The sequence below is a fragment of the Notolepis coatsorum genome, assembly GCF_963971535.1.
Source record: "Notolepis coatsorum genome assembly, chromosome: 3".
NCBI lineage: Eukaryota > Metazoa > Chordata > Actinopteri > Aulopiformes > Paralepididae > Notolepis > Notolepis coatsorum.
In genome coordinates, this window is record NC_140167.1 from 156,457,764 (window position 1) to 156,477,518 (window position 19,755).

The 19,755-nt window shown below is 42.7% G+C and overlaps 1 protein-coding gene across 4 annotated transcripts in view; it reads right to left on the reverse strand.

Moving 5' to 3' along the window:
• prpf40a (PRP40 pre-mRNA processing factor 40 homolog A) overlaps window positions 1-19,755 on the reverse strand; it is a 123,620-nt gene that overhangs the window by 49,323 nt on the left and 54,542 nt on the right. For all 4 annotated transcript variants that reach the window (XM_084310734.1, XM_084310733.1, XM_084310736.1 and 1 more), the window contains exons 6-8: window positions 18,467-18,486; window positions 5,733-5,843; window positions 1,812-1,932 (exon numbers count right to left, since the gene is read on the reverse strand). In XM_084310734.1, the coding sequence (XP_084166860.1) occupies window positions 1,812-1,932; window positions 5,733-5,843; window positions 18,467-18,486 (252 nt within the window). The remainder of the gene's footprint in view (window positions 1-1,811; window positions 1,933-5,732; window positions 5,844-18,466; window positions 18,487-19,755) is intronic.

The window sequence follows — 19,755 nt, forward strand, 5'->3', positions numbered from 1 at the left end:
ATGCAAACATGGGTTGGGATAAGAATAGATGCATCCTGGTTGGCTACTGTGGTGCCCTAATTTCCCTGAGGAGATTAATTATCTATCCGTCTTAGATGGGATAATGTGTGATACTGTGTGATATGCAACTACATATTGCAGGTATCGCAGGGCTCTACGCTAACCTTTTTCACTAGGGGCACAGGTGCTCCTAAATGAAAACATTTAGGAGCACACAAAGAAATTTAGGAGCACCCAAAAATATTTAGGAGCACAGTGAAAATATGTCAAGTAACAGAGTTTTTTTTTTTTTTCAAAAATAAATGTATATTTGTACTGTGCGTGCATGTGCAAACGGGAACGGGACACATCTGTGCAATAGCACATACCACCAAAGTCACTGGCCCACTGTGTGCGTGTGTGTGTATCATCTGCGTGTGCAAACGGGAATGGGACACAGACATTTGAACTATTAATTAAGTGATTAATGCCTACTATGGCAAAGTTGTAGCCAACAACTAGGCCTAATAAGAAAGGCAGTGACATTGAACAAAAAGGAGACACTGGCTTCACAACCAGGGCCATCAGTAGAGGGGGGAGCTAGTGTTGCTCTTTTAGAAAAAGAATCCTTTCAGGGTTGCCTATTGAAATACTGTACACCTCCAGTACAGAAACATTGTTTATGAGTTTGCGTGTCAGGTAGACCATTGATTGACAGTCGAGTCTGCCAATTACGACGTCACACCGTTGCACTCTGGCCGTCCGACGCTGCAGCTAGACCCTATTGCCACACCGCTTGCACTCTGGCCGTCCGGTGCCCACCTCTGCGGTTGATAACGCTAGCCAAGTTAGCTGTACACACATACACAGTGGGCCAGTTGTAGGGGTGTAACAATGCATAGCAATGCATCGATCCTACTTTGCAATATTTACAAAACATGACATTGTTTTCTAACTCTAGCCATGGGGAAATGTTTAGCCAATTCACGTTAAATTTGTATGTCTTCCCTCCGGCTCCAGTGGGTGTAGCTTCGCTAGCTACAGTGGCTACATTGGGTGCTACAGTGGGTGTAGCCTCGCTAGCTTGGCCAACTTCGCTAGCATGCTGGCTAGCGTCAGTATCTTGGTTAACGTTAACCATCACCTCTGTAACATGAGCTGCCTCGCCTGACTTCTCATTCTCCGGTATCTTTCGCACAAAATAAAATTGAATGGGCTTCGACATGGCTGTATTGTCTGACTCAGAGACGGACAGTGACGCTGATCGTTACTTTCGGTTTCCAGTCGCGTGACCACAGGAAACTCTACTGTGATTGGAACTTTTATGCGGCTGTGAACTGTGGGACTTGTAGTTTTTTAACGATTCTCGCAGCGGAGAAAAAAAAGGACGAATGAGGCTGTACTCTGCACTCGCCGGCCCCACTCGCACGCCGTGCGAGTACTTGATTTTGCAGGTTCGCACGCACATATGTTTAGGGGCATATGCGAGCAATATGGTCGCACTGTAGAGCCCTGTATCGCCGTGGGAAATGGAACTCGCAAACCAGTCCGAAAGGGCATACAGACCCTCCTCTGCACCTTTGTTTATTTTTCTGATATTTTTCTATTCAGTTAAATTATATCGTTTACGTGGTTTATTTTTCTAATATTTCTATATTCAAATTTTTTTTATTGCCTATATATATATATATGTATTTCTAATATTACCCTGCCCATACCTGTACCTCCCCAGTCCACTGTATCAGAGTAGGAATGTGCTTGTGAACAGAACAGTCTACTATCAGAGTAGTAATGTGCTTGTGAACAGGCTGAATGGACTTGTGACTCCTCACCTTCCAGATCATCCAGTTCTTTGGGTTTGGTCCATCTGGACTCCTTCGTCTGAGAGTTGTAGTAGTAGGGTTTCCCCGTGTCTGACTTGTACTCCTTCCAGGGACATTTTGATAACATTTGCTATAAAAAGAAAAAAATGTTTTAACTTGTTATCCAAACACAATGAAATACAACTGAAATACAACTTCAATTATTTCAGACAGAAAATTATCTTCATTGTGCTTCACGTGTGTGTTTGTTTAAATGTAGCATGTATATACAGTATATATAGATCCATATCTGTCTGTACATAAATACCTACCTACATATAATCCTTTTTACATATCTGTAGATACTATATCTATATCTGACCTGTACATATCCCTTACCTACTCTTACTAGCTACGCTGCTGGTCAGTATGACTTACTACCATAGTGTCTTTATACCTGTATCACTGTACATATTAATACTAGTATACTACAACTATTTTTTTTCTTTTTTGGATCATTCTATCCAAAAGCAAATATGCCTACTAGAAGCGTGGCTAACACTAATGGCGTGCATACCAGAGAGGCTAACTGCCTAAGAAAACAGGCACAGAGGCACTGAAAGAGGATTTCACCTGTGACTGTCTAATGAACACACTAGACTAGACAAATATCAAGATGTATCAATCAGTGGACCAATTGCATGCTTTCGCAGAGGACAAGCCTTCAGCCGACTACTTCCAAATTTTATTTTGCATTCGGGTATCAGCTGATTTTGGCCAATCAAAGTCGATTATACAAATCCTTAGTCGGGGACAGGCCTACTCAGTAGTACTAATTGATATCCCTGAATCCCATTCAGTCAATCTTTGTCCCCTCAGTCTTCCCCAGGTCAAGCTCACTACACCCTCAACTCCAGAGAGAGAGCAGGCTGGAGAGAGTGATGCCTGTGACATTTCGATAAAACCAAAGCAGTGTTGCAGTGATGACCTGTCTTTCCATCAAGCACAACAAGTCTGAAGTTGTGTATTGGCTGTTTGTTAGCAAACCAGATAGTATAGAAACACCCAGGTTTCATTCCTCCAGGGTTTAATGAATGAAAGAATAGGTTTATTTGTCAAATTAAAGGAACTGGCCAAAAATGCATCAAAATAAAGATTTCATTCCAGAAAATGTCTCAACCTGGTGCCTTAACCAAACATTTGTCCATGCTCTAGTCTAGGCCTCCTCTACCTGGTCATTAACCAAACATGTGACCATGCTCTAGGCCTCCTCTACCTGTTCATTAACCAAACATGTGACCATGAGGCTCCTCTACCTGGTCATTAACCAAACATGTGACCATGAGGCTCCTCTACCTGTTCATTAACCAAACATGTGACCATGAGGCTCCTCTACCTGGTCATTAACCAAACATCTGACCACGAGGCCTCTTCTACCTGTTCATTAACCAAACAAGGCTCCAACAAGTACCATCTTCATGCAAAGCCCATCTTCGCTGACGTTAGCAACAATGCCAGCACTGAGACAGAGCCGTGTTCGTCAAACTACACTGGCGGAGTGCAGCCAAATCTGTTAACAAAGCGACAGCAGCCAAACTAACCAATGCAACTGCTAAATGGATCGCCATGGATGGACTACAGGCCCATCAACATTGTTGAAGACCATCGCTTCAGGTGACCCATCGTACAAGCCACCTTCCAGGAAAACTATTGTCACAAGAGTTCACGAATTATATGACGGTGAAAAGGCAACGAAAGCGGAGCACTTCAAGCTACATTTATCAGGGATGTGATTGCGCCTTAAGAAAAAAACCTGAACATTTTCTAACCGATATTTTTATATTTTTTTTATAAACACTCCATTTGAATGAATGAACACATTTTATTTGTATATATTGAACTGTTCACAGGGAAGAGGAAGGTGGGAGAGGAAAGGGACAAAGAAAATTTATCAAATATGGCGCTTTCGCATTTCACTTAGACCAGGTGGGGAAATAATCAAAACATAAATAATTTTTTTTAAAGAAATTGGTTTGATTTTTTTTTTCCAATTAATATTTTTTTATCATGATTTTAGGTCAGAAAAACCGGAAATCCGGTTAAAACCGGAAAAATCACGTCCCTGATTTATTACACTGACTGGAGACACTGGACGTCAGTAAGCAGCCATAACGACCTCTGCACGCCGGGTCCATGACAGATAATAATAATAGTACATTTATATAACAGCTTTTATCCAAAGCGCGTTACAATTTGTTCCTCACATTCACCATTCACTCACACAGACAGCGGAGGCGACCACTCATCGGGAGCAGTGAGGGGTTAAGTGCAGTGAGGGTCCGGGGTTAAGTGTCTTGCTCAAGGACACTTCGACACGCTGCCTGGGAGGAGCGGGAATCAAACTGGGAAACTCCGGATTACCAGACGACTGCTCTACCTCCCGAGCCACTGTAGCCACAAACTAAACCCTGTCTCTTTAGATGTGGTGAAGACAGAGGAAAAAGGCATGTTGCTAAAGCCCAAGCCCATGGGAGGATTACAGACATGGTCACCCCAGAAATTCACAACATTTTTATTTTAAAGTTGCGATTAGTCATGATAAATCAAGAGTATTATTGAGTGATTAACATGATTACAGATTCCTACTAGTAAATTCATAATGTACTGCAGCTTTGAGAGATGCAATGTGTTTTTAAATACGTTATTAATATATAGCGAGCTCTGCCAAGAGGCTGGACAGTGGAGTGAGAAGAACTCTTTCAAACGAGTGCTTATATAACACGTAAATTGTGGCGAAAGTTAACATAACATAATGACAGAGGCTGAGACGCCTCTGTGCTCAATCTGAAGTCAAGTGTGATCCAGTCAGTCAGTCAGTCAGTCAGCGTGTGAGCGAGTCAGTGAGCGAGCAATAGAGAGACGGTGTGAACAAGTCAGTGAACGAGTCAGTGAACGAGCGATAGAGAGACGGTGTGAACGAGTCAGTGAACGAGCGATAGAGGCGGCGTGAACGAGTCAGTGAACGAGCGATAGAGACTGTGTGAACGAGTCAGTGAACGAGCGATAGAGACGGTGTGAACGAGTCAGTGAACGAGCGATAGAGAGACAGTGTGAACGAGTCAGTGAACGAGCGATAGAGAGACAGTGTGAACGAGTCAGTGAACGAGCGATAGAGACGGTGTGAACGAGTCAGTGAACGAGCGATAGAGAGACAGTGTGAACGAGTCAGTGAACGAGCGATAGAGAGACAGTGTGAACGAGTCAGTGAACGAGCGATAGAGACGGTGTGAACGAGTCAGTGAACGAGCGATAGAGACTGTGTGAACGAGTCAGTGAACGAGCGATAGAGACGGTGTGAACGAGTCAGTGAACGAGCGATAGTTATTAATATATAGCGAGCTCTGCCAAGAGGCTGGACAGTGGAGTGAGAAGAACTCTTTCAAACGAGTGCTTATATAACACGTAAATTGTGGCGAAAGTTAACATAACATAATGACCGAGGCTGAGACGCCTCTGTGCTCAATCTGAAGTCAAGTGTGATCCAGTCAGTCAGTCAGTCAGCGTGTGAGCGAGTCAGTGAGCGAGTCAGTGAACGAGCGATAGAGAGACGGTGTGAACAAGTCAGTGAACGAGTCAGTGAACGAGCGATAGAGAGACAGTGTGAACGAGTCAGTGAACGAGCGATAGAGACGGTGTGAACGAGTCAGTGAACGAGCGATAGAGACTGTGTGAACGAGTCAGTGAACGAGCGATAGAGACGGTGTGAACGAGTCAGTGAACGAGCGATAGAGAGACAGTGTGAACGAGTCAGTGAACGAGCGATAGAGAGACAGTGTGAACGAGTCAGTGAACGAGCGATAGAGACGGTGTGAACGAGTCAGTGAGTGAGTCAGTCAGTGAACAAGTCAGTGAACGAGCGACAGAGAGACAGTGTGAACACAGTTCGGTTACCTCTGCTGCAGACTTGAGGTCGTCGGGTTTCTCCCAGGTGGACTGCTTGCTCTCCGTGTTGTAATAGTAGGTCTTCCCGTCCAGAGACTTGTGTTCCGTCCACACTGACTTCTGAGGAGAGACAACGCCGCCGTGACCACATCTTTAGATCAACCGTTTGAGTTATACAGAGTGTAGCGGCCTCTGCCTGGGTCCGCTTCTGGTGGCAGTCGGGGAGGTATTCCGTATGCGCTTTCTAATCAATAATAGTCTCCACACTTTCAGTTCCGTTGTCAGATATCAAATGGATATCCGATTTATTTAGAAAAGCAATTTACATTGAAGATGGGACCAAAGCGGTCAGAAAACTGTGTGCCTTTTCCCGTTCTACACCCACCCAGGTGATTACCATTACTAATTTATTCCCTCAGCTGCGCAGTGCCTGGTCCGCCTAGACCAGGGGTGGGCAATTATTTTTCCCGGGGGGCCGAATGAGCAACTGAAAATATGTTGGAGGGCCGGGCCAAAATTCCAAACTCAATTATGCATAATATATATATATTTCTATATAAAAAGCAGTAAATGGCATTGTTTTGACCCCTGGTAAGAGTGTATGTTATTATTTGGCAATTAAAAGGTGAGGTTAGCTTTCAAAAATATAATTTATTCAAATAGAATTTATTTCCAAAATGATAAACAAAATGTGAAACATTAATAACAAAGGGCATGTATGAAAAAGTGCTATACAAATAAAGTTATTATTTTGAGTTTCATATACTATTGAAACAAGGATTTTACTAGCTTTCTAAAGACATCACATCGTCTTATAGCCAAAATAAACAAGACATGTCACTGAACTGTGTAAAGAAAAGTGTCCCAGTAGCCTTTTTTACTTTACATGCCTATATTAAACATTTAATGTTTTCAGAACTGTGCAAAAAAAAGTGTCCCATTTCACTTGTTATATTTCCACATTTTAGTGTTCTTCAGTTCTTTCTTTTTTTCATTCAGTGTGATAAATCCAGTCTCTGTTGAGCTTTAACAAGTCCATCAAAGTCAGGTTGCATGTCTGAGGTGGAGATGTGAAGCACAGCTGCCAGATGTTCATCAGTGAGAGAGGATCTGTACCTGGACTTGGTAAACGGCATGACTGAGAATGTCTGTTCACATATGTAGGTGGATCCAAAGAGAAACATCTTCTGAGCATGTCTCCTCATGTTTGGAAAGTTCTCCTCCTTGAGAGCAGAGTAGAACTCTAGCAGTGATGCTGACTTAAAGTGCTCTTTCAGTAGTGAATCAGACTGCAGGTCAATGAGTTCAAGCTGAACATCAGTGGGTGCACTATCAACACTGCAGGTAAAGGGAGAGGAAACCAGCTGCATTTCATCCTCAACCTTTTTGAAATCTTGAAAACGCCTTGAAAATTCATCATGCAGTGCTCCCAACATGGATGAGTACCTGTGCCGGTGATCAGCTGATGGTTTGACTTCTTTCAGGGTTTTCATGTGTTTGAGATTGTTGCTGCCTAGTTGCCTTGAAATTAATTGCAACTTTGTCATGAAGGCTTTCACATGGCTATGCATTTCATGAGCAAAAATGCCCTTGCCCTGCAGTTGTGTGTTCAGTAGGGATGGGTACCGTTCACATTTGAACCGATACGGTACCGGTACCTGTGAATCGATACCGGTACCCAACGGTACCTTTTTTCTGTACTTTAGTCTCAAAATTTAATCTACCTACCTCAGTTGTGAAAAAAGAAATCCAAACTTCAAATAACCACACTTTCAACCGTTTTCGGCTTGCCCCGACTGCTTTGTTGTTGAATCAAGTCAAATCCTAGGTAAGCGTATATTGTGCGTGTGAACGTTGACATGGAGAGGAAAAAAAAAAAAAAAAAAAAATTATTATCATGTAATCTTTCGCGGACCGGTCATTCAGGCAAGTCAGGTGAACCACCCACAATACAACTGAGGCCAATCCATTTCCCCCAGAATAGGCAAACACTGGGCAAGCATTCCCTTTTTGGCTACACAGATAAATCATAACATTCACATAAATCATATCCTTCTATTTGATATAATAATAATAATAATAATAATAATAATAATAATAATAATAATAATAATAATAATAATAATAATAATTAACACTTTAACTGCCGAAAACGCCGGAACTCGTCATTCCCCGCCATGCTCAAGTTGCCGAGGACGCCGGAACTCGTCTTTGATATCAATATTTAAAAAATCTGTGATCGGAATCATATTTCCCCTCTGCAGCCTTGACACACAGTTCTGATCTCCTCTCAATCCTCTAGCGCAGGGGTGGCCAACCAGTCAGAGACTAAGAGCCACAAAAAAATTACTGTGGTACCACAAAGAGCCACACCATATACCAGCGTTTCTCAACCTTTTTTTTCAGTCACGGCACCCTTCATGCGTTTATAGGTCTCACCCTCTGGCCTCTGAAGTTGCTAATGTCTTTTTTATTTGGGCCTCACAGGGTTAAAAGTACCCTGTGAGACCCACGGTTTCAAAATTACAAAATCACTTTTAGCCATTTAAAAAAATAATGTTTATTTAAAAAATGTTAAAGGGGAACTATTTTACTATTTCTTTCACTATTTGGGCACTTTTACACAATTCCTGTGAGTCTATGGAACACCTAGGTTTTAAAAAAAAAAAAATGCATTGTTTTGTATTTCTAATCAAGTACTAAAAACCGCATTTTTCTACCTTAAGATCTTAAGCCGTTTTGAGGCTGGGCTCCAACCACTGTGTGGCTTGGTGCCAACTGCCACATCAACTGCCACATTATTATGCAGCTGAGAAATCTCTGACATCACAGATATGCACATTTTCAGATGACTCAGTTCAGTGAGGGTGAATATTGTGAGAGGAGAATTGGAAGAATTCGCCAATATGAGAATTAGAGACATATATCCTATTAATATAAGTCCACATAGCTAAGAAACAATGGTAAACACTGAAAAAAGCCATTTATAAGATAGTTCCCCTTTAAGCACATGTATAGTCAATTGGTCCTGTTGTTCAGCCTCACAATGCTATTTGATAGTAAATGTGTTTATATGTCCCACCCTCTGGCCTCTGAAGTTGCTAATTTCTTTTTAATTTGGGCCTCACAGGGTTAACCTCTTAAGCCAGAGATATACAGTAAAAGTGTATATTTTCAGCATTATGTTTGTTTACCAATTATTTGAACTGTTATTAGTGAAATATAAGATTATAGAAATCTCAGGGCATTGAGTCGGAAACCGGCGCATATTGACAGGAGGAAGTGGCACAGCCAAAAGTGAGTGTAGTCTTTTGAAGGAAGAGACTCAGGGCTTTCAAATTTCGAAAAACTACCCTACCCAGCTCACACCAGCCCCTGTCAATCATCTGACTTCTGGATTTACTTTTTAATTTCTCTTATTTTTTGGGATTATCTCCCACAAACCTGAACGTTATTGCCATAAAACAGAACGCAGTTAGTTTCTCTACCTTTCTGTGAACGTCTTGCAAAAAACGGTGTTGCAATATGATGAAAAATGGTGGAGAAATTTACATTATAAAAAAGATGGCAGAATTCAGTACTGTATCTACAAAACCTTCTGTTTAATCATCTTCCCTTTATTCATTTGCTTAGATTTTTCAGGTCTGGTCAATTTTAGCATGGTGTTATTTACAGTCAAAGATAATTTTCTTTTTAAATAGAATTGATATTCTCCTTTGGTTCATTACAATTTACTCAAGCCTAGTAACAGACACACTATTTCTGACACTGATCCATATATGTCCCTAGATTCAGATACCAAGAACATGCAAATGGACCATTTAAAAAAAAAATTTAAATGTTTATTCTACGTCCTTATGGAATGAGTGACATAAAAAAAAAAAGTAAATTTTTTTTTTATGGATGGAAGAGCCGCACATTGACGGGCAAAGAGCCGCATGCGGCTCGCGAGCCGCGGGTTGGCCACCCCTGCTCACTGTCTTCACACAGTGAACATCGATCGGTGGAAATAACTCGAAAAAACAACATGATTTGGACGTATATACTATTATACAACCTGGAAATAGATCCGGTATTTCGACAACCCATAATAGAAAACTGTCTTCTCCACGCTGATCGCCCAACGGCCCGAGGAGACTGGGGTGAGTTTTAGCGTTATATTCTAACGTGTTCTTTACTAACTGCTATGATGAACATATGACCCACATTAGATGAATGGTATAACGTTGCCCACGGAATTATAAACGCCCCCTCGCCCATCCGGTCAACATCAGATGACGTGTAGTAAATTCTAGAAGTACGTCCAATTGAAATTTTTGATGTCGCACAGATTCCTACCAAACTGTATTTCATCATCAATATAATGCATTTGGGGCTATAAATCACGTTCTGGAGAAAGCTGCAGAAAGAGATGAAAACATACTTATACTTTAGACCATATTTTAGTATGAATATGTGAATGAAAAAGTTTAACGTTGCTACACCATGAACAATACATATAGGACCTTGAATGGGCCCTAATAATGGCAATCTAGCAATAGAATTTAAAAAGTTATAGCCCTGCAAAGAAGGGGAACTTCTCCATGTTAAATAGAGCTGGCAACGGATGGTATATCATGAATTTAACCTTAGGCAATCAAAGTGTTAATAAATAATAAATAAATAATAATAATAATAATAATAATAATAATAATAATTAGGGCTGTCTTAAATACTTAGAAGCTTCGTTCGATGGGCATGGGATTTGAATATGAAAATAAAATTCGATATTAAAAAAGAAAAAAATATATGATTTTTTTGGAGCAAAATCAACTCTGCCTCTCTTTGTTAACACATTAACTGCCACGCTTATATCCATCAATGTTTGATCACTGCCACCAGTCTAAGTCTATGGAGATGTTTACCTTCTTTGCAGGGCTATAACTTTTTAAATTGTATTGCTAAATTGACATTACTATGGCCCATTCAACATCGATTATCTATCGTTCAGGATGTAGGAACGTTTTACTTTTTCATTCACACATTCATACGAAAATACCGTCTAGAGTATAAATATGTTTTTATCGTTTTCTGCAGTAATTCCTAGAACGTGAGATATAGGCATAAATGCATATATTAGATTATCAAATGCCGTTTGATACCGATCCACGGTATATTAAAAATTTCAACTGTACATGGTCCTAAACGTTATGACTGATCATGCGCGGGTGAACGGGGGGGGGGGTCGTTTATAATTCCGTGATAGTCGTTAAATGATTTATGTAGTATGGGTGATATATAGATCAGAGCAGTTTGCATCGATAATAATAAACAAAAACGATGAAAGTCACGGCAGCCTCCTCTTACCGTTGGCGATGATACTGGAGCAAACAGATCCCAGTTATTTGATGGGGATCGAGGCGATCCATTTCCGGTTTGTATAATACTAATACACGCCCAAATCATGTCGATTATTGAGTTATGGCAGCGATCCATATCCACAGTGTGTGGCTAGAGTCCTGGGATGATATGCGAGTGGCTGGACGTAATTAGGAGACGCACCGAGATCCAACCGGCATATCCGGTTTGGCAACTCGCCGATCATCCACCAGGTGGCAGTATTGAAGCGTTGCAGAGTTGTGCTGAGTCCCACAGCATCAGACAAGGCTCCGTGAGTGAAATATGAATACCATGGCGAAAATATGAAATATGATCACAATAACGTTGTACGCCGTGATCTGGCAGAATTAGCATGAACTTGAAACACGTCGTACAACGTGATTGGCGCAGAAAGTGTTAACTACAACAAGCAATGCTGTTTGTTATTTAAGATGAGGTCGGACTTGGCACTGACAGATGTTTGAGGCTTTTATAAAGCCTCAAATGACGGCTTACAATATTTCATGAAAGCAAAGTGTTTTGTTTGTCTAAGATTTAAAAAGGTTTCAACTTTACAGCACTGACAAAGTTGAACAAAGTGCTGTACAAGTCACACAACTACGGAAGCGTATTGCTGCCACACCAGGGGAAAAAAATATCCGTATCACGTTATAACATAAAGGTTTCACGTTATAACGTGATAACTTCTTGTTTTAACATAAAACGTTTCACGTTATAACTAGGGGTGGGAATCACCAGTTTCATCACGATACGATACAATATTGATTCTTTGGACAACGATACGATATTTGCCGATATCACAAAGTCTGCCACGATACGATTCAGGTGCCTGCGATCGATATGAGACGATATTATGTGGCCATTTAACACAATCGGTCACATTTAGATCAACTAAAAAAAGGCTACGGAAATATCAATTGACGTTTTTATTTTTGAGCTCTTCCAGACATTTAAATGAAAAACAATCTAATGTTTTAAATACAAATAGACCTCCTGTTCACTGTAAAGTGCACGGAGTGTCGGACGTCCCGTGATGAAGGCCGGGAGGTTGCGACCCCCTCTGCGTGCCCCCGTCTCCGGAGGTCTCGTAGTGGTGACCGGAGTGCCGGACGTCCCGCGATGATGTCGGGGAGTTCGCGACCCTCTCTGCGCCGCCCCCTATCTCTCTGTCTCCGGCTGTCCCTGAGCAATGACCGGAGTGTTGAATGTCCCGTGATTAAGACGGGGAGGACGCGACCCCTGTGCCTCAAATAGATTCGCTATCAGCTCTATCTTCAATCTTTCAAAATGTTCAGTTGCTATTGCATGCACTCATCTGTGTTTCACTACACACTTGAGTGCATGCTTACCAACTGTCCGTCTGCAACACTACTATCACCGACATCTAAGAAGGGAGATCCCCCCTTGAATGGCCCTTCTAAGGTTTCTCTCCTCCACACTGCCTGTGGAGCATTTTTACCTATTGTTAGGTTTTAGTGAGTTTTTCCTTACCTTCGCGTGGGGTATGTCTGGGAGTGCTTGCATTCTTTCATTTATTTTAAATTTGTTGGACCTTATGGTGTCCTTGTTCTGTTCTTGACTTATTATGTTTTCTTCTCGACTTGTTTAAAGAAGACCTGTACGGCCCATGGGGACATTAACGTGTGTTGTTGGGCCTTATAAATAAATTTGATTTATATATTGAGCTTTAAGTCAAATGTTTTGGAACTCACAACACGCAAGCTAAAACCCCTTCCTCTCCCAAACCGTTCCTACAATTGCATGATGATCATATCAACATTATCTGTCCATCCTCAGTAAATAATATCAATATAATAATACTCCTGACTTCATCTGGTATTTTCAAACGCACACGCGCGTGCGCACACACACACAGAATGCCCCTCCCCCAGTCCCCACACACACACACAGACAGAATGCCCCCGCCCCTCCTCCTCCTTCCCCTCTCCTCTCTCCGTTTGTCTCTCTCTTAGCTTAGTTAGCTTAAGCAGCTAATGTAACGTTAATTTAGGTCTGGCCACGCGACGTGGGCATAAAAGAATGGCGACGATGCAAAGCATGTTAGATACATTTGACCCGTTGCGGGGGGAAAACTGCACAGACTTATATCGGGTCACAAAATAGAGGCTCCCTAGCGCTGCTCTGCTGAACAGAGCTACACGGAGTTTCACAACAGTGGGCGCGGGGCGGATATGACGTCGCCGTCGCCGGATTTTCAAAATAAGAGTATCGCAATATGAATAGATCTTTTTACGTTGCATCGATCCTATTTGATTATTGATAATAGATCGATATATCGTCCCACCCCTAGTTCTAACGTGATAACTTCTTGTTATAACATAAAGGTTTCACATTATAACATGATAACTTCTTGTTTTAACATAAAACGTTTCACGTTATAACGTGATCACTTAAAACAAGAAGTTATCACGTACATAACGTGAAACATTTTATGTTAAAACAAGAAGTTATCACGTTATAATGTGAAACCTTTATGTAAACGTGATAAGAAGTTATCACGTTATAACGTGAAACGTTTTATGTTAAAACAAGAAGTTATCACGTTATAACGTGAAACCTTTGTTATAACAAGAAGTTATCACGTTATAACGTGAAACGTTTCATGTTAAAACAAGAAGTTATCACGTTATAACGTGAAACCTTTGTTATAACGTGATCGATTTTTTCCCCCTGGTGTGGCAGCAATACGCTTCCGTACACAACATAAAACAAATTTACAAATTACATTTTTTTTTAAATAAAAAAAAGTGTAAATTATTATTATTATTTTTTTTAATATCGAAGCTTCGAATTCAAATCGAATCTCGGCGCCGAAGCTTCGAATTCTAAAAAAATTCAAAGGTCAGCCCTAATAATAATCCATAACTAAAACACTCATACGGCTCTTACACAGAGGGACCACATCTTTAGATCAACCGTTTGAGTTATACAGAGGGACCACGTCTTTAGATCAACCGTTTGAGTTATACAGAGGGACCACATCTTTAGATCAACCGTTTGCATGTCGGTCAAAAGATGGAGTTATACAGAGGATGGATGGGTCATAGTCCCACCAGAGTTATACAGAGGATGGATGGGTCACAGTCCAACCAGAGTTATACAGAGGATGGATGGGTCACAGTCCCACCAGAGTTATACAGAGGATGGATGGGTCACAGTCCCAACAATCTGAGCATGGGGACATTTGTCTCCCAGGGGACAGTGATAACGGGGACATTTCTCTCTCATGGGGACAGTGATATAACAGGGACATTTCTCTCCCAGGGGACAGTGATAACGGGGACATTTGTCTCTCATGGGACAGTGGTAACAGGGACATTTCTCTCAATGGGGACAGTGATTGTGCGGGCCGGGGCTCCACTCCACTGGTCAAATTACTTACTTGTGAGTAGTACGTCCGTTGATAAAGAAAAGCACTGTCCACAGCCGCTCCGTGTATAGTAAAGATATTCAAATGGTTTATTTGCATAGTCTTTCTTTACAGAAGTGGTCCTGAATCTACTTTCCTAAATATTCTTGTCACTCATGCACATACTACTACAAGGTAAGAAAACTGTATCTTCCCAGTCTCCAAAATCACCGCCGACTCCACACAGGAAAATTCCTTCGTAGTGTACCAGCCGTGAATCTACTTGCTGGCTTCTGGCTTCAGTTCATTGTTGAGTCCATCCTTTCGGTCCTGTCCAGTCTGGTCGAAGATGCAACCGACCCAGAGAGAGAATCGTGGCTATATATAGAGACCCAAACGTTCCAGAAGGTTCGGTTATGACATCATACAGTGCCATCACGAATGTTCCAGAATATTCTATCATGATGTCATACGGTGGTTCTAGAATGTTCTATGTTCTAGAAAGTCTATTATGACATCACCACACCGCTCTAGAAGGTTCTAGGTTCCAAAATGGACGGTTCAATGACTTTATCTAAATCCAATCAATATTAAACATTCATGTAATAATAATAACCAAAACACTCATATGGCCTTTACACCAGCCCCTAATTGTGTCTACACAATTACTAAACAAATAACCTGGTCAGGTGAGTGTTCATTATAGCTGGCCATTCCCTGTCACAAATTAACAAAATCTTCAAGTCGATCCACAATCCACTTCACTCCAGAGTTTGCCATGGTGGTGTCTTCTCTTTCTTATATGATACACCCACCAACTACTAAAAACCAAGGAGCCCAACCAAACTCGGTGCCAGAGGTCACTAGTACATGGCCCACCGTAGGAGGGCGGTCTTTACCACCGCCTCATGCAGCTTCTTCTTCACGAAGATCTCGAGCTCTGCTTCTTTTATATTCCCCACAGGGAGGTTGGTCTTCCCCAGGCTAGCCTTGAAGATCTCCATCTGTGTCGGTACCCCAGCCTGTGTAAGCGAAGCATTCATCTTCTGTCTCTTGCGGTATAGCATCCGCATAGTGCTTCTAAGCTCCAGAATCCAACCGACTGCCTTCTGGAGACGGTTCCAATTGGAGTAATATTCCAGGAACTGCTGATCTGTGTCGAACTGCTCTTCAGCTGCAGTAGCGCTGGCCACAGCGTTCTTTACCTCTGGGTCCTCCGTGGTTAGGTCCCCATGGGGTTCTTCGGGCTTGGTGGGGAATTCCGGCCCCTGTATACAAGTCTCATTGCGCAGGAATGATTCGGACGTGGTGAGGAATTCCGGCCCCTGTATCCAAGTCTCATTGCGCAGGAATGATTCCACATTGAGTCCTCTCAACGCGTGGTCAGCGTCAGGCTTTGTTGCAGTATCTACGTACCGCCACTGTCCCACTTCTGACAGCTTCAAGATGGTCTCCCCTCGATTCGCCCTGAAGGCGCGAAACCTACTGGTTCTGTTTGTCATGTATTTGAGCACAGTGGTGCTGTCGTACCAGAACACAGATTTGTTTAGTTGGAGCTCCAGCTCGGATCTCAATGGCCTGTCCATGCGCGATGCCATGGTAGCGGCTGCTAGCTCCATGCGCGGGATAGGGAGGGGCTTGAGTGGGGCCACTCTCGCCTTCGCCATGACGAAGGCAACATGAAGCTTGTTGTCATCACCCGTCTGTAGCAGAGAGCTGTCGTTGAGAGCTTGCCGTTCAGCTACTCTTCTGCGGTTCGGCATCTTGAGGACTGCATTCCTCACTGGTAGGCCGATGCTGTAGTGGCCATCTGTAAGTTGCACAGACTGCGAGACCAGTTCCAGAAACTGGAGGTCGTCCCTCGACTTCTCTTGTTCTTTCTGGGTAGCGCAGCATGGTGCTCTGGAGCTGAGACGGTCACCAGCTTCCCTTTTTATCGGGACGGTCAGTGAAGCGGGCCGAGCCTGCTTGCGGGCTTGGGATTCTTCGTAGGGGGTTCGTTGGCCCCCACGCTCTCCCAGTACTTGGAACTTAGCCTCTACCTCAGCTAACGCAGCCTGGCTCTGTAACTCCTCTCTCTTTTCTCTTATTTTAGCTAAATCCCGAGCATTCTGTGCCGCCCTCTCTGCATCCTGTGCCGCCCTCTCTGCATCCTGTGCCGCCCTCTCTGCGTCCCTCTCTGCATCCTGGGCCGCCCTCTCTGCATCCTGTGCCGTCCTCTCTCTTCTTAGCTTAGATGAGTCCGCTAAGAACTGAGCCTCCTCTTCCTCGAGTTGTCGTGTTAGCCTTTGCGCGGAAAGCCGGGCCATCAACAAGACCCTTTCTAATTCAACTTTCCAACGCGCATTTGCCGATGATCTCCTGGAAAGCGTGGTGGATGGTGCTTTCGACCCTTTCCCTCCAAAGCCGGATGCGCTGTCGTCCGGCTCGATATCATCTTGGTGCTTCCTAGACTCCGTTGTACGCTTAGGCACCTTTTCAACCTTCTTAAGTTTCGACATTTTGTGTGGTTATCCTTCCCTCCTTCCTTCCTTCCTTCCTTCCTTCGTGTTGTTCCCTTTTCCTCTTGGAACAGAGTTTTCTTACTAATGTGCGGGCCGGGGCTCCACTCCACTGGTCAAATTACTTACTCGTGAGTAGTACGTCCGTTGATAAAGAAAAGCAATGTCCACAGCCGCTCCGTGTATAGTAAAGATATTCAAATGGTTTATTTGCATAGTCTTTCTTTACAGAAGTGGTCCTGAATCTACTTTCCTAAATATTCTTGTCACTCATGCACATACTACTACAAGGTAAGAAAACTGTATCTTGCCAGTCTCCAAAATCACCGCCGACTCCACACAGGAAAATTCCTTCGTAGTGTACCAGCCGTGAATCTACTTGCTGGCTTCTGGCTTCAGTTCATTGTTGAGTCCATCCTTTCGGTCCTGTCCAGTCTGGTCGAAGATGCAACTGACCCAGAGAGAGAATCGTGGCTATATATAGAGACCCAAACGTTCCAGAAGGTTCGGTTATGACATCATACAGTGCCATCACGAATGTTCCAGAATATTCTATCATGATGTCATACGGTGGTTCTAGAATGTTCTATGTTCTAGAAAGTCTATTATGACATCACCACACCGCTCTAGAAGGTTCTAGGTTCCAAAATGGACGGTTCAATGACTTTATCTAAATCCAATCAATATTAAACATTCATGTAATAATAATAACCAAAACACTCATATGGCCTTTACAGTGATATAAGAGGGACATTTCTCTCCCAGGGGACAGTGATAACAGGGACATTTGTCTCCCAGTGGACAGTGGTAACCGGGACATTTCTCTCCCAGGGAACAGTGATAACAGGGACATTTGTCTCCCAGGACACAGTGGTAACAGGGACATTTCTCTCCCAGGGGACAGTGGTAACAGGGACATTTCTCTCCCAGGGAACAGTGATAACGGGGACATTTCTCTCCCAGGGGACAGTGATAACAGGGACATTTGTCTTAAAGTATTAAAGAGTATTCCACTAAAGGGCTATTATCGCGTATTTCTCTGGAATTACTAGAAATCTCCAAAACTATACTCGTATTCAAAACGGTATAAAACGGAAATGTACAGATGAAAAAACAATGAGTTTCATGTTGACTGCAAGCAAGTCATTGATAAGCGACGGGTGTATTAGACCCATAGCCATAATTTAAGATATATTTTAAGCACTCGCAAATGTCCCCGTCCTCCCATTGATTAAAGCACTGGCGTGCTAGCCCTAGTCATATAGGCCCGGCGCTGAATGTGTTAATAGATTACTGGCGGCTTCTGCCATGTGCAACGTGTGCAGACCCCTCCTCCCCGCCCTGTGCTCGTTCTCCTTCCGGCACCTCTGGTAGTTCTTGGGGACGGGTGCGTTTTTAAAAAAAAGTATAATTTACTCGCGTGGAAATCTTAGCAATTACGATACTCTCTCAAGTAACTTTTTCCAAAAGGAGGCTCCAGAGGCGAGACTCACCGATGTTCCAGGAGCAGCGGCTGCAAGGAGACAAGAACACAAGAGAAATCATTATTAACCCTTTAATCGCCGTTGACGCTGGAACACGTCATTCCCCGCCATGCTCATTCTGCCGTTGACGCTGGACAGCGTCTTTGATATCAATATTTCAAAAATCTGTGATCGAAATCATATTTCTCCCCCGGAGACATGAGATGTACTGGTGAGCCCCTATCAACTCTCTAACGGTTCAAGAGCGCCATCTGGTGGCCGATCGGCCTGATCGCCTAGGGAAGAAACAGGAAGTGGAAGCTGGTGCTCATTTCAATTTGGTCCGTTCACTCGCTATAGGTCCCGGGACTTGATCTCGACACAATGGATAGCGATCCGTTGCCAATAACTCGATAAACAACATGATTTGGACGTATATACTAGTATACAACCTGGAAATGGATCGGGTACTTCTACATCCCATAATAGAAACAATTCTGTTCCACGCTCATCTCCCAACGGCGAGAGGAAGCTACGGTGAGTTTCAGCGTTATTTTTTATTGTCTTCTATACTAACTGCTCTAATGATCATATCACCCACACTAGATGAATGATATAACGTTGCCCATGGAATTATAAACGACCCCCCGCCCATCCGGTCAACATCAGATCATACGTAGTAACTTCTAGAAGTACGTGCAGTTGAATTTTTTTCTTGCGCCGATTGCTATCAAACTGTATACAATCATCAATATAATGCATTTAGGGCTATAAATCACGTTCTGGAGAAAGCTGCAGAAAACGATAAAAACATACTTATACTTTAGACCGTATTTTTGTATGAATATGTGAATGAAAAAGTATAACGTTGCTACACCCTGAACAATAGATATAGGACTTTGAATGGGCCATGGTAATGTCAATTTAGCAATACAATTTAAAAAGTTATAGCCCTGCAAAGAAGGGAAACTTCTCCATGTTAAATAGGGCTGGCGAGGGATGGTAAATTATGAATTTAACCCCGGCGATCAAAGTGTTAAAGGGGAACTATTTTACTATTTCTTTCACTATTTGGGCACTTTTACACAATTCCTGTGAGTCTATGGAACACCTCTGTAATATATATATTTTTTTTATTCATTGTTTTGTATTTCTAATAAAGTCCTCAAAAACAGCATTTTTCTACCTCAAGATCTCGAGCCGTTTTGAGCCTGGGCAGCAGAACTGTGTGCAGCTCATCATGCACCTCTCCATTATCATGCAGCGGTGTCTCTCTGACATGACAAATCGCGCACATTTTCAAATGACTCAGTTCAGTG